This window comes from Meleagris gallopavo, chromosome 8, assembly GCF_905368555.1.
Source record: "Meleagris gallopavo chromosome 8, MGAL_WU_HG_1.1, whole genome shotgun sequence".
Lineage (NCBI taxonomy): Eukaryota > Metazoa > Chordata > Aves > Galliformes > Phasianidae > Meleagris > Meleagris gallopavo.
This window is the reverse complement of record NC_139411.1, coordinates 15,006,762-15,032,625: the sequence shown is the minus strand read 5'-3', so window position 1 is coordinate 15,032,625 and position 25,864 is coordinate 15,006,762. Positions and strand designations below refer to the sequence as shown.

Sequence of the window (25,864 nt, the reverse complement as noted above, 5' to 3'; positions counted from 1 at the left end):
TTCAAAATATCTGTGAAGAATGCTTTAGAAGATCTCATTCCCAGACAGGAAAGAAGCTTCTCTCCTCATAAATCTAGATCCCTGCGTGCTGGGAATGCAGCTTTCAGAGGCCCACAAAACAGCGTCACCCAATTGGAGAAGACAAAAACCCCCACTGCCTTAAAGGGAAAGAACTTTTCAAGTTCTTTCAGGACTTTTCAAGTGCAATTTGATGACCTGACATGACTGGAAAAGCCTGAGCTCAACCCAAAGTTCCCTCATGGACTTTCTACCTTTTCCCTTTGAGTTCGTGCCATTATTCTTCAGATCAATCAGATTTATGTATTTCAGCTGCACCAACTAAGAAATTTAACCAAATTAAAAAAAATAAAAAAAAAAAAAAATCAAGCTCATGTTAATACAGTCATGCAGAGAAAATAAGAGTAGCTGATCTCTTCACTTGCAAAAGACATCAAGATATTAAGAATAGCTACTACCCACAGAAGCTTTGATTGCTTTGCACTTCAATTCTCAGCATTTCCTTTTGGACAGTTTTTCAGCACATCTCATTACCTGAGATCAGAGCTTATATTCAAAGCAGAACTCAGTGATACTGAGAACTCTGAACTCACTACAGGCCACCTAGGATTTCCTTCTCTTCAGCTGTTAACTGAAAAGGATCCAGCAGCTTCAGCCTTTGAGACAGAAGAATGAGCAGAGCAAGCCTTTTCCTCCTTGATATTAGTTCAGGGAATAAGCGGATGCATAGGTCACACACCATTAAGGAGAACCCTTCTCTCAGGTATTCCACTTAATCAAAATCTGGGCCACAGGAGATTTTATTACCTAAGTACTTCTGCAGCTTCATTAGAAGTGACAACATTTATAGACTAAAAAAGAATCTAAAACTGCTGTTTAGAAAAATAAACTAGTACAGAATCATCAAGTGAAATACAAACAAGCAGTTGGAATAGATCAAAGACAGATCATACCAACAAGAAAACCCAAAAGAATGTTTTATGCAGCTCTGTTGAATCCCTGTAGTTGTGCTATCACTTTTCCAATGGTTATTTCAAAATGAGTCTCTGAAAAGTGTGTTAGTATCAAGTCCTGTCATAACACAATCTGAGTCAAGGGAATGGAGAAAGTGATTCTGCCAAATAAGCAGAAATTCAAGGGAAATTGCTGTAGTCACACTTACTTTTTGCACAGTTCTGACATTGGCACAGGTTCACTCTAAAGAAAGAACCAAGGAAGAACAATTCCGAAGTTGCTAAAAGCTGCTCCTTAATTTCCATTTTCTGACTTTATTTGAAAAGCACCACTGAGATTACCTGCATCCCTCCAGGATGTTAAAAATGCCGTCTTGATTCACAAAAGATTATATGCATAAACGTACAGTCCGAATGCTGGGATAATCATTTCACAGAGGTTTTCATTCTACTTAGATGCTTACTGCATCATCACACAGAGTGTAAGTTTCCACCATTAGTAAACGGCCAGACGAAATTAACACACTTCCTTTTCATTCTTCATCACTTACAACGCATACAGCAGACTTCTGCCTGAAAGTAACTGGAGTCAGGCAGAATAAAAATCTGACTCATTAATTCAATGATCATTCTTTTTAAAAGAGAAGAAATGGCAATGAGGGCAAAGAAAGCAAATGATTCTACAAACCAAAAGCACTTGCAGATAGAGGCTTTCCACCCAAGTGGAAGTGAACACATAAGGTAAGAGTGCACCACATAAACGCGCTGAGCCAAGACAATCATCTTGCAAAAAGTACTGATTTGCATGCTGAGATTTGCGTCTCCACTAAGTGCACCACGTAATGCAGTTGAGTGGGAGCCAGACTACCAGTTATTAAGCTTGAAAGGATGAAAACCACTTCTGAGACTCCAAAAAGAGCAGTTCTAATAGTTAGATGCTTCAGACTCCTTTTTGTTGAGTCAAAGTAATACAATACTCAAATAGCTCTTGCTCCCATTCTCACCAATAATATTATTTGCTCTGTGTCCTTGCCACAAATCTAAAAGAATCACTGCTAATGAGCAAGTCTTCCTGACTCTTATTGGTTTCAGACAATAAAACTGATGAATGCCAGCTAAAACTTCCCCAAAATTACAAAACAGCATTAGGGAATTCTTGCAGCTGACTTTGCTTCTGTCTTGTACCAGACTACAGCTTCAAGTGCTCTTCCTCAAACAAATCACTCTTTTTCTCACACTGGTCACCAGCCAAGGCAACGTGACCCTTCCTACATTAGGATGAACTTTGAGAATGTTTCCTCCCACCCTACTCAATCACAGAAAGGTTTAAACATCCCACAACTCACACAAATCAAAATGAGAGAAGGAATGGAAACAGTGAAAGTTTACCTGAAAAATTCCGAGACACAAGCATCGTTGTGAGGATTGCGCCCTGTGAGGGAGAAAAAGCAGGGATAACAGACAGTGTCACTCACCTCAGGAAGGGGCTTACCCATAGGGAACGGAGTGAATTAGGTACCAAAGCAGAGGCATCCTAATGCTACCCTGGAAAGTCCTAGGATCTCCAGCATGTGGCTGTTGGACTTGGCATGAGATTGCTCAGTCTTGCCTTTCTACAGCAGCTGCTAGAGGCTGAGCAGGATATAGCCTAGGAGATCTAAAATGGCACCAAGTATGGTGTTTAGACACTCAGTTGCCTCCTTGCTTGCAAGTAACTGCTCCGCACAAAATCCAGAGGCTTTCTTTAGCTACAGGCACCTGATATACTATTACTAAAAGGTGGAGAGTGATCACAACTAAAAGTATCAGAATTTAAAAATTAGCTGTTCTACTTCAACACTCTTGCAGGGAAGTAGAAGACATGATTATACAGCACAGCAAGAGAAGCTTGCAGTTTTGGAGAAAGAAACTACACAGCTCCTCAATATAACTTCTTAGCACCTTGTACTGAGGGATCAAGGTACTTCACTAATACTACTGAGCTAATCATAAAAAATATTTTGCTCGGAAAGCATTAACCTCAACTTCAGAATATTAAAAACAACAACAACATAACCCATCAGTTATGATATACTTACTTTCAGCTTCCTTCTAGCATTGAACTTTCTCAAGCATTCCACAGTTTCCTGCCTGTGCATCATTGAAGCAACAGTAGATCGTTGCTGAAAAACAGGAACAGAAAAATAAATCAGCAACTTAGCCTAACTAAATCACCTGGAGGAGTTCTCTCCATTAGCACATTATCACAATATGGAAACCAAAATGGCTGAACCTCTCATCAATGCATGGCTGCAAAACACTGTGGCTGATTCATAGCTTACAAACTTCCCAAACTAGCAGAAAATGTCTAGTCAGGATGACTATTACCTGACTGTGCCTAAGAAACAATGCGACTCAAGTACAGGTGAGTATCAGTGCTCCATGTCTCCCACACAAATTATGCATCAAAATACTAATAAGGCAAAGTCAAACTAACGAGCACACCATGAAGATCTGACTTGGAGACACTACAGAAAATAAAATATACAGACTGCATTAAGAACAGCCTCCAGTGGAAAATTCCAAGTAGTAAGTAAATATTAGAGAGTAGCAGTCATCCTGGTAACTCCTTGACTCTAAGTGCCTGACTAACAGAGACCTCAGCATCTTTTCATCAGTTTTGCAAAAATAGATTTTCAGTGTCTAAGAGGAATAATAATATGGATATATTACATCAATGCAAAAACCAAGGCATAACCTCTAGCCAGTGATGCACACCTGTCACCCACACTAGACTGGGATCCCATCAGCTGCAAAAAGAAGTCTTCCCAGAAGTGTTGACAGTCATTTAGAGCACATGAGAAAACCAGAGACTGATGCTGCCAGGCATTTAGAGCACATGAGGAAACCAGAGACTAATGCCAAAGTAGCTGTTGCTCATGCACAGAGCTGCAAGCCTGTATTCCCTTTACAAGGACAGTGGGAGAATGACTAACTTGGCAGATCAGACTGTATAGGCCAGCCATTACCTTCCTTCTGCCTGGAAGAAAATATGCAGTGCCCAAGAGAACTATAAACCACACTCAGATTCAGCTAGTTCCATAGGAAATCTCTGCTTTCATCCTGACTTTGAAGCTAGTCTCCTGCTGCACTATATACCACAGTATGGAGGGAGAAAGTAGCTTAGCTGTGTTCCACAACAAATTTGATAATCACTCCTTTGAAGTGACATTGATGCCCACTTGTTCATCTCCGCCTTAAGAGAATCAGGATGTACTTCCAAAGTTTAAAGATGCTAAAACTCAGTGACTCAGATAAAATGTTAATACTTTTTCTTACATCTACTTCAGAGCAACACATCTCCAGTATGAAGATCTATGTTGTGTGTATGTAGACCACAAACAGAAACAGATTGGGTAAAGGACTGAAATGGCTATGAAGTAAAATCAAAATCCCCATAACTCGGAGTATGAAAGCCTTTCTTACACTATTTTATATTACACTGTCATGGGGAGTGAGCTATAATACATACAGCTTTGGTTAGAGGCACTGGAACAAATGTTAAATATACAGGAACTGCTATCGATGACAAACATTCACAGAGTGGGGGAAAAAAAACCCTCAGAGATGCACAAAGTCTCAGCTAGTGTAAAATTTTGACTTCCAAGTAACTCATTACTAGACATCTCACACAACTGTTACACAGATGTTCACATAAATAAGGTTAAATAGCTAACTTGTTGTTTTGTGTAGGAAGGAAAAATTACCACAATTTCTTAAGAACAAATGAGCTAAGGAACACACTATACACATAGAAAGTAGAAGCATGTTATGGTATTACAACAACATCTGGTTAGACTTAGGAGGAAATACTTAATCTTTAGAGATTAAAAAAAAAAAAAGTATGCCACTGCTGTCCTTCACTACGCCCACTTACAGCTACTCTCCAGGATTTCCTTGTTCACTTTGCAAAAGATGAAAAATACCCACGTGTAGAATCTGGCAACACAAAAAAACTACATAGGAAGAACAGCAAAAGACATTACACTGCTTTGAAATTTACTACCAGTTAAGCTGAAACACAGCAGAAATGTTCCAGCAATACAAATATGTAGTGCAATAAACTGAAGTTTAAGATGACGAAGAAAATAATCCTAAAATATTTTGCCTGATGCATCTGACATTTTAGGATTATATGTATTGGAATTGGAGATGTGGAGAAAAACAAACTACTGACATTCACAAGACTTGTAAAAGAAAGAGGCATTCATTTTTTCCTACAATGGCAACTAAAGCACCACAGCATGACAGAGTTGGTTTGTTGAAGGTCAGCCTCCAAAAATCACAATCTGATAGATTTATAATATTTTGAGCTTCTCTGCAGCTAAGTCTTCTTGACGTGTCAGTTCAGGGTAAACTACAAATCAAAGTGTAACAGAGAAAAACACTTACGCAGACCCATGGATGTTTGAGAGCCTGGTCAGCTGTGATGCGCTTTGCTGGGTTTATTGTCAGCATCTGGTTGATCAAATTCTTTGCTTCAGGAGTCACAGTGTCCCACTCAGGTGATGGGAACTGAAAGAGGAAGAAAGGAAAGATGATGAACTGAAAATATCCTCTCCTACTAGCAGAAGAGATTCTCTCTTCTACACAACTGAACTCCAGCTTTTGCCCTTTTAATACCAGGACTATATATTTGCAGAAAACCATAAATTTTGGAAAAATTCATGCTGAATGAATCCAGCAAATGAATTATACCAGGCAGTAGGACATACCTGTATCATTCATCAGACACAGGCAGGTGTATCATCACTCGTACCTCTGAATTTCTTTCATACTCAACAGTCAAAGTCAAGTCATAGGTCTTTCTGACACAGTTCTGACATAAAGACAGGCACTATGTTCTTTTATCCTACCTTGCTCTTTCTCCAACATGCAAAGAAGCTGTAACAGCATATAGAAAAGTCACAAACATAACTGTACCAAAGCTCCGTGAAAGCAATAACCGCTGACACAAAAATCCTACCACATATATCTTCCCAACCATAAAGCACAATATACTGGAGCAATATCAGCCTCTTAGGCCTAGCAATGCATTGGCAAGTCGTTTGCAAGCACCCATCATACAAAAAAAACACATTACTTAGGGAGCAAGAGAAATGCTATAGGGGAGAGGAACACAGAAGCACGGGAACAAAGAAAATTATCTCAAACAGTTTTAGCTGCTGGTCATTGAGGAGGGGGTAACTCCTCTCTCCTATGATTGCAGAAATTATGAGATGTTTACACCATCCTCCAGATTCTTGCATGTGCTACAGATGACAGCATGCTAATACGAAATGTGGTCTCACTCTTATGAATCTACTGTTCAAACACGGGTGAACTTCAGACCACAAAGATAACTGCTCAATAACTAGGCTAAATGTTCCCTGTCTTTAAAGAGGAAGCAGGGAGGAGAAGACTGATCTATCCTGAGACAACTTTCTTACAGTACTACATTAAGAAATGTTTATCCCATTTCTTTTCTCCTGCATCTTGTACATTGCTCAGTGGGATCATGAAAATGCACTCACATCTGATCTGTTTATCAAGCTTACTTCTGCATTCTCAGACATCAGCAAAATATTACACAATTTGCCCTGAAAACATTGAAGGAGGCTACTCAAAAATGATAATAGTTATCAACCAGGACACTTCCCACACACTTCAACCCTGAAATATTCATAACAATGTCTTGCAAAACCCCTCTCCAACAGCACAAGGTCCAATTTACAGTTGTCACTGCCTCCACAGGTAAGAGATAAAAGTCCAGTGCTGGGGGGTAAGGACATCAGGGAGTATGCGCTAGTAAAACTTGAGCTGTTTTCTGCCACACAGATAAGGGGAAGAATCTACTGTAATCTCTTCATTCTAGACAAGAATTCAAAAGCAATAAGTGACAAAGTATTGGAGGTACAGGGATCAGGCAATTCACTCCACATGATCTACAGAAAGTGTTGGCTATTTAATCCTTGAAGTGCTTTGAAAACCCCCATCTACATAATTAGTGAAAAATCACTTCAAATGAGAACAAGCAACACAGAAAGAACACAGCAACAAAAGGGGCAGGAAGGCAAGAGACAAACACACATCCATTTAAAGCTATCAAATATGAAGACATCACTTTCTTCTCTCTCAGGAAGCCATTGAGCCAGGACACTGGGTAAGGCAGATCTTTGTTCTCACCAGTATAGCAGCTCTCACGGTCTCAGGCCCAGAATCTGAGAGGCAGCTGAGGTCCAGCAGAACCTCAACTCCCTCCCTCCATCTAAGCCCCAAGGTAGCCCAACAAAATGAACTCCCCAACTGCCTCTGCAGTACTCACGTCTGCAGGCTAATATTTCTAGGAATTCCTTTTCTCCTCTCAAGCCTCTCTTCATGTGGAAGAACTTATGTCAAACATTCAAACTGTTATGGATAGACCATATTCTATATAATCTTTGCTCCCCAATGCTAAACTCTTTCCTATTTCTTTCCTTCAGGCACCTCTTACACGTCAGTTTTGCTGTTCTCTGAGAACTATTCCAGAAGTTCCTGGTTTTCACTACAGCCTCCAACCCAACACACTAATCCCTCCACAAAAACACTCCTCCAAAGGCTCTTGCCAATCAAGTCTTCTCACCGGGCTCCACATATTCCACTGCTGGAATAAATTCCACTGCACCACAGAGAAGACAGGAGGCGCTAATGTAAGCTATAATTCTACAGAATAGTTCCCAACACTCCTAACTGGGCCTTGATTAAGACAGGTTTCTTCATTCTACCTTCCTTTTGCTCCCCTTAAAGCGTTAACATTGCCTACATGTTCAGCACTTCGTGGCAAACACAGGAGAAAACACCATTGCCCACCATCTCCATTTCCAGCTCTGCATTTCCCTAAAGACCAACAATGTCTTGATGCCCTCTGCGATGCTGTCCACATATCCTCTCAGTAGCCCCAAACAGGACTGTATCCCAGGCAGAGAAGACGAGATGTATGAACACACCAAACATCATTTTGCACAGTAGCTTGGGGCCTGCTGCTGGACGCCAAGATAATGCCATGTTTTGGATGGCTTCTACACCCATGCAGGTACTCAGCAAGAAAGTGCCCTTACGTCATAGGCTCCGGCTTTGATCTGCTGATAGAGTTTGTGCTGATCTTCATCCCAAAAGGGAGGGTACCCCACTAGTAATATGTACAGAATCACTCCTGGGAGGGAGAGACACAGATACACTCTGGTTAGGCTAATATGCCAATTACTCCTTCAGCCCATCTACCTTCCCTCTTGACAGTCCCCAAGGCATTGACTACTCTAGATCTTCACTTGTCATCATATTTAGTTCTCCAAGGTACTAAGACAGTACAAACTTCTTGTCTTTTGAATCTCATCTTGGCACTTCATGTTCAGTTCCTAATCCCAGCCATCAGGAGCTAAAACAGGTGCATGATGTCCTTTACCCTCCTCCCCCATTATCTTGGCTGGTGAGCCACGACTCCCAGCTGTTTTCATGATAACTGAAGTCACATCCCCTGGGGTTGCTGTGCAGCAGGGGACTTTTTAGGAAGGAATCAGTTTTTAGATGCTTGCTGTGCACGGTGGTCTTGGGACAAAAACATCATTGATAGAACTATCACTCCTAGCCTGCAGAGAACCATACAGTCCACGTCAGGCAACACAGATATCACCTGTCTCTAAACTTATCAGTCTCAGATACATTTACACCTCTGTTCAGTATTTCATTTTCTAAACAGTTAGTGTGATAGGAAATTGCTGCAGTGGCCTAAAAACAACTGACTCTGCAAAGCAAAGAACAGCCCTATCTAAAGTTTCATGCATCTGATCGATGGCCTGAGGAAAGAATTAGGAGCCAGAATCAAAGAAGTTTAGGCTCAAGCAGTAATTCCATCTACACAAGGTGCTTATTCTCAAGTGTCTTCATCTCTCCACCCAACAAGGAGCACTGCACACCCCTCCCAGCAATAGGCTGTAAGGAATTGCTCCTATATTTGAAAAGGTTGTGTAAGTATAAAATATTTGGTCAGAATCTTACCACATGCCCATATATCGACTGGTTTTCCATAAGGATCTTTTCTTAAGACTTCAGGGGAGAGGTAGCCTGGAGTGCCAGCAAACCCTGCCAGGGAATGGATGACATAAAGTACAGTCCTCAAGCAGAAAAGGATCTTACCATATCATAAAATCCACTATTCGTAATTTTCAAAACCTGTCATCCCCAACCCCATGTTTGCCAAAGCTACCTCTAGGTAGACCAACAGAAAGGGACAAAAAAAAAATTAAAAAAAAAAAAAAAGAAAGAAAACATCTGTGTACTGCAGGAAGAACAGAAAAATATAAAAGAGGGAGGGAGCATTGCAACTAGCTGGGCACAAACTCATACACTGTATATCTCATATGCTTCACATCATAGTTACGTGTAATAGCTTAGTATTGGAGAATGCTAGACATAGATGGGACATATCCCATTACCAAATGGTGTGGGCAGATCAGGAGAAGTACTTGTCTCTCCAGAATCTCCACAGCACTGCAGAGTATCAGAGCTGATGTTAAGCCTGAGAAGGTCTCATTTCTAATTATGTTTTACCTAAACAAAGATACAGCAAAGATCCAAATGTGCCTGAGAAGGCCAATTCAAGTGCATTTCTGTAAAATGACCAAACAAAATTCCAGATCTCTGCACTCCTAAGTCATAGGAAAGTTTGGATCAGGGTCTAAACTTAGCAGTTGCATTCACCTCTGACGCTAGCATCTACTAAACAATAACAAGAAAAATGAAGGAATACACAGACACTTTTTTCTGTCACTACGTCTTTCCTCTATTGCACAGAGGCTCATGCCTGAGGACCTAGAGGCTGGGATGCTGGAAGTAGCTATGCTAAATGCATGCAAGTATGCTGGAAGAGCTGAGAGAGTATACTTAGGTTGGGTGCAACTCAATTAGTAAAGGCGTGAGCAAAAGTTAGAAACCTCAAACATTCTTACCAAACCAGGCCTGCTGCTCTCCCTGCACTTCAATAGCCAGTCCAAAGTCAGCCAGTTTGACAGCAGCACCTTTACATTTACTTGCCAGTAGCAAATTCTCAGGCTGGGGAGAAGAAAGGAAAAGAAAAAAAGGGAGGGGGTAAGAATGAAAGATTGATATCCTCATTAAAACCTCCTATCTTTGTATTCACATCATTAAATGCAATCTGTTGACAGCAGGCACATACTTAAGCTGTTCAGATGAAAGCAGAGCAACAGCAACAAATGGCCTTGACCTAGAGTGGCAGAAAATCTTCAAATCTAATACAAATCCTCTATAGGAGTTGGAGCCTCTCCCAGTCCAGCCCATACGTTACATGCTGACACCAGAGGGCACTGACAGTACAGTTCCTGAAGCACAGAACCCAAAATTTATTTTTGCCATCCCCGCAGAAAGTAATGTGGAGCAACGGAGGAGAATGGGATGCAGAAGACAAAATCCACAGTGATGTTTCACCCCATGAACGTTATACAGTCCTCAAGGCACTGGAAAAGTAAATATGATGCTAATAGGGTCTGCCAAATACAGAGCTGTAATGTGGGATGGCATCATGTAGATAGACAGTAGCTTTCATCCCTTACAGAAAAAGCCTCAAATTGGCAACAACAGTGAGTGCTCTTGTATACTGTTACTTTCATGCTACAAATCCTTACATACAGTAGTGTTAAATATGCTGTCATGCTACTACCACTGTCACCTGTACTATGTACAACCATGTCACTTGCCCCAGGTGCCAGAAATGGGAGACAGACTACTTCCCATCATGTGAATCTCACTTGGGTCATAATTCTGTTGTGTTCCAGTAAAAGACTTCAGTAGAAGTCTCACTACAGCTTCAAGAATTGTACTGAGACAGTCAGCAGCTTTCTCTGTAGCACCACAGCAGCTTGTTACAACAGACTAATTGAAACCTCAAAGCCTTTAAGGTGGTGGCTATTACAGATCAGCAGGAAACACAACAGAGACAAGGAATGACAAATGTCATTTCACATCTTATTCCCTTCTGATCATTTGTGCAATTCATATCAACTTGAGTTTTTAACTAAGACAGATGGAAGCCTGGAAATACAGAAATGAGACTTCATCTTAGTTTCACAAATCCAGTGAAGCTGGCTTTTTGCATCCTGCTCACCATTTTCATCCCCCTGAAACCCTCCATCCCTGTTCTGCCTAACAGGAATGAGATGCTATGCTCATTCACATCCTTAAAAGTACTGGACACGTTCCTTGCTTTTGGTCTGAAAGAAAGGAAGAAAGCTTTGCCTATCACAGCCCTTGCCATAAATTACATGAAAAAACGGGGAATTGGTTCTCAATAAGCTTTGATGGCACCATTTTTTCACTATCTGGAAAAGCCTGTGTTAATTAAGCTACAAAAATACACCAGTATAAACAAGTCCTTAAAGCAGCAGACCAGTGAAGTATTCTGAAAATCACTCCCAACTTCAGGTCACGCTTTGGCTTGGCCTGAAACACTGAAATTTAGGTCAGGCTTGTGCCAGCTAAGCATAATTTCCTTCTAAACTACAGCTACAAACACTTCAAGGCCAACGGTGTTTATCATCCATGCATGTTTGCCAACATATGGATTGCCTCAGGCTCCACACACTTACTGTAAGGAAGGAATGCATTCCTTAATTTCTTACTGTCTTGTCCCTATGGGTAGTCTGATATTCAAAGTTCTTTTAGAGAACAAGAGCTAGAAGACCAGTTTACAAAAGGTGCAAGAGACAACTTCACATGAAGCAAGTTCTGCAGTTATTATACGTTGATCCTGAAAGGCCAAACTTCTGGCATAGAGCTATAACATTAAATAAGGAGCATGGGATCATTTATTCTAAAAGGAATGGATAATCCTCGGGCCTGGATAGCTTCAGTGAATTGGAGGAAGCAACAGAAGAAACACACTATACTGTGTGGAGTGTCTAATTTTAAACAAGTTAACAACTAACACAAACAAAACTCGGGAAGCAAAATAGGTGATGTATAAACACAAAACACAAAAGAAAACTTGCAGTATCTTGCACTAGAAAACACTACCTATTTTCATAGAAGCCCTAATTTTGGGCAATAGTGCCTCTTGGAAGTTGCCCTTCTCATGAGCGGGTACCAGCTCTAAATTCAGAGCAGTCATTCCACACTAGACCGCTTTCCAAAGTGCTCTGAATCAGAAAGCCAAGAGTGTTGCACGGGAGTCTGACAGAAATACTAAGAGCTACTATCTGCTCACTATATGAAAACATTGGTTTGGGTTGAAAAACACCATAAAGATCTACTTCCAACCTCCCTGCTGTAGGCAGGAACACCTTCCACTTTATACAGGATGTAGCAGAACACTGCCACTAAGATTGCAGTGTTTTTTACTTCTCTCTTTACAATGTGCTCTAGGTGACCCTGCTTGAAGCAGGAGAGTTGGACTAGATGATCCCAAGTAGTCCCTTCCAACCTCAAGCATTCTGTGACTCTGTCAAAATATTTTTATACCTGTTATGCACTGTATAACAATCCAACACCAACAATAGAAGCAGGTGTCATCCTGCATTAATTTCACTGGACCACTGGTGGTCATCATCATCCCCACTTTAGACAGAGAATGCTGCAGGATAGGTAGACCTTCTGGCACAAGCCTCTTTGTTCTGGAGTCTGCTCAGCTCCCAGTACAGCTAGTGCCATGTGTGAAGGGAATTTTAAGTAACTCCACTGTGGGGGCTCTGGGTCTATAAATGTGTCAGACTGTGGCAGACAGCTGATTTACTCATTGTTCTACTAGCCAGCAATTTTGTTTTTTGATTAAAAGCTTCTACTGATGAGAAAAGAAAGAAATGACATGAAAAATTCTTTTTGTGCATCTCTGTCCTAGTCCAATAGCATGTGTTTGGCAACAGTGAAGAATAAAAATATACATGTTCTGTGTAGACAAACTCATCCTGGCAGATTGAACAGAGAATGCCCCAGGACTCTAGAGATCTCTTCAACAGCAAACTAGAAAGTGTCCTTCATGATAATGAATCCTACCCAAACTTCTCCGAAAGTCCACTGCTGTGTGATACCACAACTATCCCATCCAGGAGCTGCCTCAGAGGTGCTGAGAGCTGACAAAGTTCATGAAGAAAGAAAACTTCCTCGGGAACTTAGTACACCCTCTAGAAAAATCTGAAAGAATGAATTTGTGCTTCAGGAACAACTGTGCCCAGCCATAGTGAAGGGAAACAAAATGAAAACAAGCAAACAAATAAAGAAATACAAAAGACAAGGCCCTGCCAGCTGGCAACATAATTCCTGTCTTGCCTCTTCCAGTGATGCCCTGGCTGCTCCTCAGCCTCCGTGGCACGGAGGAAATATTACCTTCAAATCCCTGTGCACGATATCATGCTGGTGAATGTGATTCACACTCTCCAGTATCTGATGAATACAGTGGCTGCAAGATAAAGGGAGAGACGCAGAGTTACACACGTGTATACATACATTTGGCAACCTATCCCAGAACATTTCCCCAACTTTTATATTTGTACTACGGAGAGCTGAGAGCTCTAGGCTGAATCCCTTGGTTGAGCCTACAGGATGCCGCAGCTCAGTGCTGTCACCACTTAACGCTCCCTCCCACTCAGCAATAGGATGCTAGACATCCTAGCTACAGCAGGACCAGAGAGCCTCTTGTCTGCATGTCATTGTCTCCTTCCTTTCCTTTTCTCTGCACTAAGCATCCCACTTACTCCCCTAGCCAGTAACACCCACCCTGCACAGGGAACTGAGGCACACAGGTAGCTGCAAACAGCAGCTGAGACTGGACATGCACGGCCCAGAGCTCCAGGAAACACTGAACGGAGCTACTCCAAGCACAGAATAAACTTTAGAAAGCAGCAAACTCCTCCAGTAAGTTCAGGATGAAGATTCTTGGGTGCCTGCCAGTTTGCAAAGCTTTAAAAGCAGCATCTCAAGCACTTTACATGTACAATGTGTGTGTGTACACACCCGCTTACTGGGTGCCTTTTAAGTACAGATCCCACTTAAGAGGTTAGCAATCTGAAAAGCAGACTCAGCCTCTGTTGAACACAGTGTGCTGCACTGCCCTAGCCCACAGAAAACTGACGCCTCTGTCACTCTCTTTGCTGTAATCACAGAGGAGAAAAGCAACCCCACATTTATACCTGACACATTAGAACAGTGCAAAACAACCATGGAAGAGATTTCTGATTAAAACAATCTATTCTGTCACAAATTTACTGAGCTTTTAGAGTGACTGCTGCAAGAAGGGGGCATTTTGGCAGCCCGCATGGCTGGGCAGTAGGCACCCAGACGTGGGTAACTCAAATAGGTTATGTTTGTGAGCTCACTATCTCCTCACCAAATTCTGCTCATCTCAGGGGAACAAATTAAAAATACTTCAGCAAAAGGAAGTTGTCTACTAGAAAAGATGGGAAGAGATTGAGAGAAGGAAGGGGAGAGACGAAGCCCTGTGTATGTTGCCCCTGCCTCCCCAGAGCTGGCAGCACAAGCCTCAGGGTTGGAGTCCATGAATATCTCCTTGCTCCCAAAACAAAAATGTATAATTAGAACAGAGCTGAGTCTGAGTGAGAGAGATTTTCTGGCCAAAAATGGCAAAAGTGTGAGGTGTCCCAGACGAGCCAAGTGCGGCAGATTGGCACGGACCTCGCTCCCTCGCTCTCCCAGCCTGCTCTGGAATTCAGCTCAGCATGGGGGGAGAAAGGGAGGAGGAGTTTCATTCTGTCATCTTATGGGCACTGTGAGTCTTGTCCAGCTTAAAGTCAGAAAGCTTTAAGCACCCCCAGGAAGGCTCATATAGCTTCTCCCTCTCCTCCAGCACAGCCAATATTTTTCTGAGCAGTGTTGGTCACAGTCAGCTCTTCATCACTTCAGAGAACAGGCACCAGCAAGAGGGGCAGTGGGGAGGCTGATGATAAACTCTAAACTTCCCAACTTCAAGGTGGAACAAGTCAAGTGACTGCACATCTGTTTGAGATGCCGTGCCTACAATCCACATGTACACCCCAATGAAAACCTCTACAGAGCTTTCAGATCCTCCAGGAGTTCCACCAGTGATGAGCCCGTTGGCCTTGCCCATCAGCAGACAGCTCCCCAGCAGAGCGTGTGGTGCAACACCTCATTTGAAAGCATCATGTAATGCCCAGAAGAAAGTGGTTGTAAGTGTACATGGAAAGCAAGTAAGCACCCACGGGCTGCGCAAGTGTACAAACATGCCATACTCTTTCCTTCCTTACATTCAGGAAAGACATGCTCTCTGCAGCGCTGCTTCTATCCAACCTGGTGTGCTTACCACTTCAGGACGAGCTTCCTCAAAGCACTACCTGCCAAACTCACTTTGCAGCAACATTCACTGCTCCCTTCTTATCCCTCTCCTCCCATGGCTCTCTTAATTCATGCTCTAGCAAGAGGTAGTATGGGATGCGGACAAAGATACAGAATACGTAACGATGAAATATCATCATCAGGCCATTCTTAAGGCCTGCTACAGCAGAACAGGAGCTGCCTGAACCCAGTTTTGTTTCCAGGTTCTCCTCGGCCAACAGACAGATGGTTCAGAGGCATCCTTAGCTATTACTGTGCAACTGCATCAACAGCAAAGGGACAAGCACAGTCTGTTTCAGGAAGCTCACACATGGAAGAAAGGGGGAACGCTCAGAGTAAGAAAGGGCACAGCTTGAAATCTTTTTAATATTAAAGTAGAAAGGCACACATTATGCCATTTTTTTCACTGCAACAGTCAGCATACCATCAGAGAGCTTTCACAGAATCATAGCCTTTAAAGCCCTTCTTTTCCTCCCACTCCTGTAAAACCATTACCTAAACAAAAGCAACTTGAACAGGTCTGCCCAAAAGCAGCAGCACGTCACTGGAAGCCCTACAGGAGGGCAGAGGCCAAGCAGACAGAGCTTTCCCACAGCCAGAGAACAGCTCTCCCATGTTACTCACTAAGGACACCCTGTCGCCAGTCACCAGGAAGGTCAGCCGGACAAAGCCACTAGCAACAGAGCTCCCAGCAAAGAACACACCACAGCAGCAGCATCTGCTGGCAGCAAGAGCTGGAGCTGCGGTGAGTCAGGCTGGTCGGTGACAATAGTTTATGCTAATGGCAGAAAGAGGAATTGCTTTTTCCAGATAGGGAGCAAGAGTTGCAGAACAAAGCCATGCACAGAACATCAGTCAGGAAATTCATCCTGCTTGCCAACACACATGGCACACACTGAAGGATCTGGAAACAGTCTTACCTGGCATCTGCTTCACTGTAGTACTCTCTGGCAACAATATCTTCAAATAGCTCCCCACCAGTAACCCTGGAGTATAAAATAAAGGTTGTTACAGAGCTTGTCCCAGCCTAGCTGACCAAGCCTAGCCAGAAGGCTGTATGGTACTTGTACTGCCTCTGTGTTCACATCCTTTCCCTACAATCCTCCTGCAGCCTGTGCTGAGCAGCCTTCATAGGGATCTGTGGTATGGAAGGACGAGGGCAGCTCCACAGCCAGAGCACCAGCATTGGCAGCTCACAGAACACTCTCAATGCACTGAGCAAAAATGCCCATGCATTTTTACAGGGCTCAGTAAATATTACGTTTGGGCAGACAAGCCTTCCTTTGATCCCTGCAAACTGCCTCAGGGACAAAAGTCACAATTAGCCACTCATTGCCATCCCACACTTGTACCTGCTGTCAGGAGTTTTCCTGGTCTATACCCTACCACATAGTCAACGATTTTTTTTAAAGTGCTTTTTTGTACAGATCTTGGAAGAGAAAGAGAGAATTCAGGTGTTTCTTATCCTGCTCCTACTCAACCATCCACGTGTCAGTACTGTTGATGAAGCATCAAAGCCGAAGAAATACACTTACAGATCAAAGACGAGGTAATGGAAGCCTTCTTCTGAAATACTGTCATGGAGCCGCACTGCAAAACACAATCAAGAAATGGAGATTTACAGAGCATGTAGCAAATATGACACTTCAAAAATCAAGCCTAGCCACATAGACAAGCTCTCCCTCAACTCAGCCCATTAATTCCCTATGCCCTTCATTTTGTGTGCTCAGTTAGTGACCTATTTCCTTTGCTTATCTCAAAGGAACAGATGGGTGTCCTTCACATACACCCACCTCACCCCAGTGCCAAAACAAACTCTGAATTTCTTTGACCATTCGTTCTCCTCTTCTAAAACTTCAGTACTCTCCTTTCACATCTACCCACTCTTTCTTCCATGCTCATGCTTTGCAGTCTTTCCTCAATCATTCTTATTTTCCCCAAACCCTTTTTAGAATCTCCAACCAAAAATAATACAAATAAAAAATGCCAAAATCCATCTGCAAGCCCACCTGCACGTTGGTGCTATCCATCTCCCTTCTACCTTTTATCTGTAAAGCTCAACGAAGTCTGTTTCTTTACTTTCTTTTCCTGACTCCATTCCAACTTATACCTCCAATCATTACCTAAAATTCAGACTCACTTTTGTTTTATTTTTCTAATCTATTTGTTACTAAAGGCATAGATGACCACAACTGTCCTTAAAATTTAATCCTCCCTCAACTTCCTTACACATCCCCTCTTGTTGCCTAAATTAACTTCCACCTTTCCCCTTTTCTCATCCTCTTCACCACCAGGGCTGAGGTTGCATCTACAATGGGCTGCCCTGTGAGATCTGCTCTGTGTGATCTCCAGGGCCCTGTCATCCTTCCCCCAAGTTACAAGCAGTAAATAGTGATGAGTACATCCACAACAGAAATGAATTTCTCTTCTAGTGCCATTTCCTCCTGTCTGAATTAAAGCCTCGCTTTCTTTTATGTTTCTTGGATTAACTGTAACTTTAGGTTTTGCTTTTACAGCAATACAAAATTAAGAGCTCAGTTTCTCATATCTCTACATCCTCCTTTTAGCTTTTCTCTCCTGCTGAAAAACTTCACTCTTTTCCTTGCCAATCAGAGTCACTAACTAGCAGTCCTACTTGACTCAGTCCTTAAACTGTCACACCCAGACTAGGACAGGTTGGTTACCTTATTTACATGATTCCATCTACAGGATTTCCCTATTGATTCACACAACTAGATGGGCCTAGAGTGAGTCTCAGCCACTGCAACATCTTGTAATTGAGTATTGACTGAAGCAACATTACTGTTCTCATCTCTACAAAAACAAGATAGTTATCTTGTTCTGTCACTATAGCAGTACCTTTGCATCCCTTCCCTGTCTTCCATTCTTTTCCATGTAAAACATGAGCAACCTGTCTTGGCTTTTCCCAACGCAGGGAGTTGGGAACAATTATTATCTCTTTGCCAGCATCAAGAGGTCAGTTTGCACCTTTTATTCATCCATGACGTCAGTTACCATCATCATCTTGGAAATGTTTCAAACCAGCACTTGGCACCTGCTCTCATCTCATAGGAAACAACCACAAATTTTCTCAATGCTCTCTTCTTACCCTTCTTGCAACATGTGCATGCAAACATCCACAAACTCAAAATTAAGAGTAGCATAAAAGTGTAGAGACCACTTCCTACACCTTTCCTAAAAGAATTGTATTCTTCTTTCCTGCATGCTCCAGCATTTTTTCCCTGCCATAATTTGCAAGCTCTCCAGGCTGGTCCTTTGACCAACTTCCTCTCCTCAGCATTTCTTTTCATGGAAGAGGTTTGGGAACAGTACTCCACAAGGCATAAGACTGCCAACCAGCAAGTACAGTTAAGGGAACAGTAGTGCAGGTATTTGACATAAAACTGTTTCCTCTGCTGAAAACAGAGATGTAGCACCCTTAAGAATTAAATATCTCAAATAATATGCAGTAAAATAAATAACCAAAATAAAAATATCTTCCAAGCTTTAGTCAGTTTTGTAATAACTTCACCGTAATACAACTTTGAGTTTATACAAGGACTTGTCCTCTGAGCACTTGGCAGAATCCAGCAGAGGTGATATTACAAAAAATACAGAGAAAGGTATCTCCTAGGAGAAAACATTTCCATTGAAGGCTGGGAACAAGACATAAAGTGACTAAAACAAACACTTGGATTCTCAGCATAGGGCAGGTTTTCACTCCAATGCCATGAGATTTTCACTGCGATGCACAAAATTGTTTGATGTATATGCAAAAGGCAACTACATAAATGAGAGCTAATGCCCAGGACACAGGCAAAAGCCTGTGCAGAAACCTTATAAAAGGGGAAGAAGGAACAGATGGCGAAATTTCAAGGAAAGCTGAATGTGCTAATAAGGTCATGTCAGGTAATACTCAGTATGCCAGAAAGCATTCTCCACCCTCTGGCACCTGAAAGGTCAGCAAAGTGCTGTCAGAAGCAGCAAATCAGAGAGCAGCAGCACAAATGAGATCCCAACAGTGGAAGAGGACTGCCACCAGTGGGCTGAGCTGCAGCCAGGAGCAGCAAACACGTCTGCAGGTAGAAGAAAGAAACAGTGAACTCTGAACTCTGACACAAAGATGCAGACAGCAAACTGCAACCAAATATAAAATATGAAAGAGCTTTTTGGTAATATTTCTTTGTCCTGAGGAAAGTGATTTTGTCAGATACATTTTGAAAGAGGAAGGAAGCAGCAAGTCAGCTGGCAAAGACTGGCAGAGGCAGCAGAAAGAGCCTTCAAGGACAGTAAAACACCGTTTGTGTACTTAGGTGAGGAACCATGACAGGAGAACAGAGAATTGTATTTATTGGCTCATAAATACCAGTGCCATACATCACCCTAAGGCTGCACAGCAAAAGAATAGAGCAGACCATGGAGGCAGGATGCAGGCCATTAACTTAACAAGGGAGCTGCTTCCTCGCAACCACCCAGAGCAATGCTGAACAAAACTTGCACAGGATTTAATCTGCATAGGTAACAAAGCTCACAGGTAACACTGGAACAGCATAGAAGCAACGGGAATGAGGGCAGTGGGCACCACCACCCCGCGAAGAAATAATTAGCAACAGCTTAAAACATCAGATTTAAACTGTGAAAGAGAGCAATGATGAGATGGGCTGAGACAAGTCTGAATAGCCAAAACTCTCATGACTTTCAATTCTAGCCCATACCTGCTTCACACTGACACTAAAGGGAAGAGGTGAAAGCAATGCCCTGAGGTGGAAGTGAGAGAGCACCCAGTGCCTCTTTATCCTAACACGTTGTCCACTGGCCCACCTGCAGACTCACAGCTGGCCTTCCTACCCTGCAAGAACATGGCAGTCACACTTGTGCCAGGAGTTGCACTACTGACATGCATGTTGAAGTGCTCTGCTCTCAAAGGCTTTGTGAACAATACAGCCTTTTCCAAAACCATTCAGGCAGCTCAGGAAACAGCACATAGTCAGAAGCAACTCCACCACCTTTACCTCATGTCAAGGATGAATGCACTTAAAATGTTTCTTGGCCTCCCCTCCAATTTGGCTCAGCCAGAAGATCCACATTATTTTGACATTCATCATGGAGATACAAAACCATCAGATACCATCTTGCAGACAGTGCAGGGCCTGCTGCTTCAGCCTCGGCCATGAGGGCTCTCCACACCATGACAGGGCGTGGGCTCCCACATGGCAGCTTCCGAGGGGAGAGGGGGGGTGGTCACAAGGACCTGAGCACTGAGTACTCTCCATTTCATATAATTTCCCAGGCAAAGTAGATATCATTTGTTCCACAGGTGCTGCACCTGAAGCACCATCTAATATCTTCATTATTACCTTAAGCTCAGCTTCAACCAGCTGAGCAGAGTCCACGTGGCCTCTTCATACCTGTGCAACCTACTGACATGACAGGGTGAAAAATGTAATCATATGTAGGTGCTAGAAGAGGGTAAAAAGGAGTAGTGAAAATTGACCATCTATAAAATGAAGAATTAATAAAAGAACTAATCCAGCTATTCTTTCCCTCCAAAATGTCACAGACCCTTTTTCTTTCTCCCGCCACGGGAGCAGAGATGTCCATGCCTGGTACAGCAGGCTAGACATGCACACACCACAGAGAACTGCAAGTCACAGCAACAAGGAAATTGCACAATAGAAACACAGAGTCTCCCAAAAGATGAACAAACTATACAGAAGCCCAGTACTTGCCAAAGGAACCTGACCTTACTTTATTCACCAGAATACAATGTAGTTGACTTCCATTAGCTGATTTTGTCACCCAGAAGCAGCAATTCAAATCATATTTTCTTCCTAGCTAAACACTCTTACCACAGGAATTCTTGCAGATGTAGAAAATCAGTCCCTGCCAACACCAAGTACACTCCTGGTCATCTTATGACTGTTCCCACGCCAAAGGTCTTTGATGGATGAAAGAACTAACTGCGAAGGTTAGCAAGCACAGACAAGGAGAGGGGAGTAAGAAAGAAAACAGAAGCAAGTCAGACAACAAGGCACTAAGTCAGTTACAGGATATGGTGAAAGACTTCACCCAAGGTTTTAGTCAGGGCACAGAAAAAAAGTCCCATTCACATCAAGCAAAAGGCTCATACAGTTCATAAGAACATTAATTTTGTAAGACTGAAGTCTTACGGATAACTTCAGAAATAGCAAATAAAAACCACAGAACTAGTTAGCAATGCCTGGACAACTGCTAACCAAAGAAGCGGAATCAGTTACAGCTTTTGGGGGGGCTGTTTTCTTGTTTGTTTGTTTGTTTGCTTTTAAATAAGAACACAGAAATAGCATAGCTTTCTTCATATACAGTCCTGAAGCTGGTACCACAGTAGTACTCCACCTGGCATAAGGAGATTGCTACCACTGTCCCTTCAATTTTAAATGCACACCTGTAATACTGCACTGTTAAAGAGCTGCCGTTTGCCACCACCTATATACAAGGCACAACCTCTCTCACTGGTTTAAGCATCCTTCTCTTTCCTGTTTCCTCTCAAGTCTCAACCCATCAAACTACAGCTCTCATCCTACATAAACTGCCATTACCAGTATAGGAAGCACCATCCACAGAGCTGGCCTCTTAGGAAAATAATTGACAACACAAAAGCAGTGACAGCAAACTACCTCTCTTACCCAAAAACTCATGTCTTCATCCCCTTGTCATTGTTTTCTTGAATTGTGACCCTGTACAGGCAGCTGCAGCTCCCTGAGGCCTAAGCATAGCACAAAGCATCTGATCATAATAAGAAAAATCTCAAGCAAAACAGACTGTATCAGCCTAACAGCCAACGGCACTTGCTGCTGCATCACACAAAGCAAGACTGTGAATACGGAAGTTGAAGTGAACCACAAAGGAATCAGAAGAATCTTTCAGTTTTATAAAAGTTCACCTATACAACGGAAATATAAAAAGACAAGGAAGGGCAACAGGCATCTTATTTTTAAAGGGTCATATTTAGAAAGCAAATTGATACCCAAGTCACAAGCACAGATGATAGCTAGCTGACTTGATCCACATCTTCCCTTTACTCTGCCCAGTGTGCCCAATTTTATCATTGTTTTACTCGTTTCAATGCCCAGAGCATTCATGCCTGCCACACAAGCCCAGGATGAGCCTCCTCTATAAGGTAGGGTGGTCTCTGTCAAACTGCTGTAAGGTTTGCTCTGCAAACAGAACAGTTATTGAAGTCACAGCACAAGGCAAAGAAACAAACAAGCAGAAGAATAATTTCACAGGATGATTCCTTCTATCTTCAAAATTATTAATCTCTGCTTAGGAAAATTTAACATGAGTTGAAACATACTTGCTCCTATATACCAACGGTCCCTGCCTGTCCTTAGTGACAGTGCTCAGCAAGAGGAAAGGGTCAACTTCACTGCTGAACCTAGAGTTTAAAGCGTTTGGATCCAATGGGAAAATATAACATACTATTGGCCACTCTGCACCAATATATCTCATGTACTGGGATTATATAACACTTGGAATTCTCAAATTAAGTTGCCTTTGTTGCAGTACATGCAGCAGAGCAAAAACAAGGCAACAAAGACTTCTGGTTGTCTCCTTGGTTATAGTAATAGAAATGCTCTAACTCTTTCACGTAGTCTTAGCATTACGAACTCAAAAGTTTGCTCTAGGATCTTCTGGATCGAACAACGGCATTAGAAGGTCAGCCACTCATTAGAAGCAGCCAAGCTTCACTTTTCAGCACTTCCCAGCCAAATGTTTGCCTGTATCACGCAAAGAGATACCACAGGGGGCATATTACAAAGAGTATATAGCAGAAGAAGCAAAATAAAACTGGAGGCTAAAACCTGCCTGATACCCTTTACCAAAGATGCCTTGCCTGACGCCCTCTCCAATGTGCCAGGAAATGCTGAAACTACAGATACAAATACACAAGGCCCAGCAGACTGCAAACTGAGCACCATCGTCTGTGGCAGCACAAGCGACAAGTGAGCTGACACACATGGCTCCAACCCACAGCCCACTTCCCCAGCTGCTCACCAGCCTGAGAGCCTGCTCAGGAATTGTCCCACCGCCTCCCAGCCTGGCTGCATGCCAGGACGCTCCCAGCACAGTTCACAGCTCCCAGGACTCCCGTCCCACGAGGAGCCACCACAAGCCTGCAACTGCCTGGGAGCTGGGTGCTCAGCTCCCACCCCAGCTGTTTCTCTAATTACATTAAACATGCAGAATTCAGCTGCAGCTGCTCAGGCTGCTTCCAAAAGGACTCTCCTTTTAATTAAAAATTTGCTATTAAAGAGCATTAAATTGTGTAATGCAAATAATCCTCTAGAAATCATCTGTTCCAGCAGCTAATGACCAGCTTTGTTAGAGCAGTAACTAACAGCAGCAGGACAGTTAGCTAACAGGACATTGCGTGCTGGTGTTAACCAGTCCATCAGGATCAGGGATTCTTTCCTTCCTTCTGCCTCCAAATCTGACACAGAGAAGTTACAGGATGCTGGATATATACTGGCTTGCCAGCTCCCCAGGCCCACAGCATTTCACACCAATTGCAGTTTCAAAGCTTTGGAAAATAGAAAAGATCTTGTTAACACAGCTCTGTTCAGGTAGAAGCAGGCTGCTGCAGGCTCTCCAAGGAAAGACAAGGGACAGTCTCGAGGAGTGCAAAATACCACTAGGATTTATTTTTTCTTCTCAAAAAACACTCAGACCCTAAAAAGTAAGGTCAGGCACAGCAGTCCACAGCCTTGGAAGAAGCTGCACAGAGGACAGTATCTTTCCTGTTGAGAAACTGGTCCTTCTGCAGAGGTAAAATGTAAAAGTAATAATGAAAGCATACACAGTATTTTTTTTAAAACATTTCAGTGCCAACTAAACATTTTTTTTTTCTTTCATTTTGCAATGTCTGCACTGAAAGGCTGAAATTCAGTGCACAATACATAACATTTACTATGTCTTACTCAAACATTATGTGATCCAAAAGAGTTCATTAGCAGGAATATTTCCTACTCTTCTGATAACAATGCAGACATGACCATCCAGAACTGTTATCCCACGTGGAAATCACTGTGCTTCCATAGGAGAGCAGCCTGGATGTCTGCAGCCAAACGAAAACAGGGAAATCTGCTGTTTACAGCAAAACACAGCCTACAGCATTCTCTTGTTCACTATGGAAGCAATTCAGATCTCCTGTTAAGAAAAGGTGCTAAGCATGCACCCCAAGCAGCAAGGGATGGCGGAAGTGAGGGCCTGCTCAGCAAGAGATCCTCAAGCTGATGCACGAGTGAACCTTGGTGGGGGCTGAGACAACCCCAACACTGGGTCTGCGTGACCAATGCACCATTTCCTCCTCCAGTAGTTATGAGCATCGTGATAGTCTACAATGGGCTGCACAGAGAAGCACAAAACCCTTCTTGAAGCAACTCACACCTTGATCATCACCCTTACTTAAGCAAAGATGAACCGTGTACTGTTAAATAAACATCCATGAAAATCTCTTCCACGAGACAGAGGTACTAGGAGAGATCATTTTCAAAGGAAATAAAACTGAACAGGGTCAAAACAAATTCTGCTAATCCACAGGAGATTTCTGTGCCATGTTTTCCATAAGGAAATAAGGAATAAGGAATTGTCCAGAACCACGGTTTATTCTTAAAGAAACCAGAAGATAGAAGTGAAAATTTAAAGAACTGAACTTCAAGTATTTTCTGGAGAAAAAAATCAGAAGTAGGAAAAAACCTGAAAAAGCAGTAATTCCAGTAGATGCTGAGGACAGCATTTCACCACTGCTATAAATTCCTTCAAAGAAATTAACTCTGAAGCAGTTCAGAAAAGGATACAGAGGCAGAAATCAGAAAAAGAATTTGGCTTCGTCATTTGGCTACTATCAGCCTCTCTTAAAATATGTATTTTTGTTATTTCAGAGCTAAATGCATGCAATTCTTCACAGCAAAGGCTGCCCTGAGCTAGGACACAATAACTGACATGAAGAAGGTAAAAATAACAAACTGCTCAGTTTGAGTTATAAACAAAAGATATTCAAGAACTACTTTTGCACGGTTGATTTAAAAACATCTAAGAAGGAGTACAGCTCATCCGGTGACAGGTCCAAAGAGGAGGGACATATTTAGGCTGGCATAACTAAGAAAATTTAAAAGTAGAAGGGGAACATTTAACAACAGGATGGACAAACACAGGAATGCTAGAAAACAGTTTTCAGACCTATGAATAAGAATTAGCAAATGCTGCATCATTGCTTTGAGAGTTCTGGAGCAGGAAAGGTCACATTCAGAACTGAGCACTTCCCATCTATGTGGAACAAGACAGCTGGAAGACACTGGGGTTCCCAGCTCTGTCGCTACTCTGCTAGTTGCTGTGTAGCAAAATGCAAAAACCCGAATTATCCACAAGAGAACCCATGGGTAGTGGCTGAATTAGAGGACTTAAAAATCAAATACACAGGCCAACCAAAATTAAAGTTTAATTCTAAGAGACCAAAAGAGCTGCTCCAATAAGAAAGTGGT

At 42.5% G+C, this 25,864-nt stretch overlaps 1 protein-coding gene across 23 annotated transcripts in view; it reads right to left on the bottom strand.

Moving 5' to 3' along the window:
* Window positions 1-25,864, bottom strand: part of CAMK2G (calcium/calmodulin dependent protein kinase II gamma) — a 123,559-nt gene that overhangs the window by 32,603 nt on the left and 65,092 nt on the right. For all 23 annotated transcript variants that reach the window (XM_085229874.1, XM_085229876.1, XM_019617944.3 and 20 more), the window contains exons 4-12: window positions 16,877-16,931; window positions 16,262-16,327; window positions 13,359-13,431; window positions 9,974-10,076; window positions 9,024-9,107; window positions 8,087-8,181; window positions 5,403-5,525; window positions 3,050-3,133; window positions 2,361-2,403 (exon numbers count right to left, since the gene is read on the bottom strand). In XM_085229874.1, coding sequence (XP_085086000.1) covers window positions 2,361-2,403; window positions 3,050-3,133; window positions 5,403-5,525; window positions 8,087-8,181; window positions 9,024-9,107; window positions 9,974-10,076; window positions 13,359-13,431; window positions 16,262-16,327; window positions 16,877-16,931 — 726 coding nt within the window. The remainder of the gene's footprint in view (window positions 1-2,360; window positions 2,404-3,049; window positions 3,134-5,402; window positions 5,526-8,086; window positions 8,182-9,023; window positions 9,108-9,973; window positions 10,077-13,358; window positions 13,432-16,261; window positions 16,328-16,876; window positions 16,932-25,864) is intronic.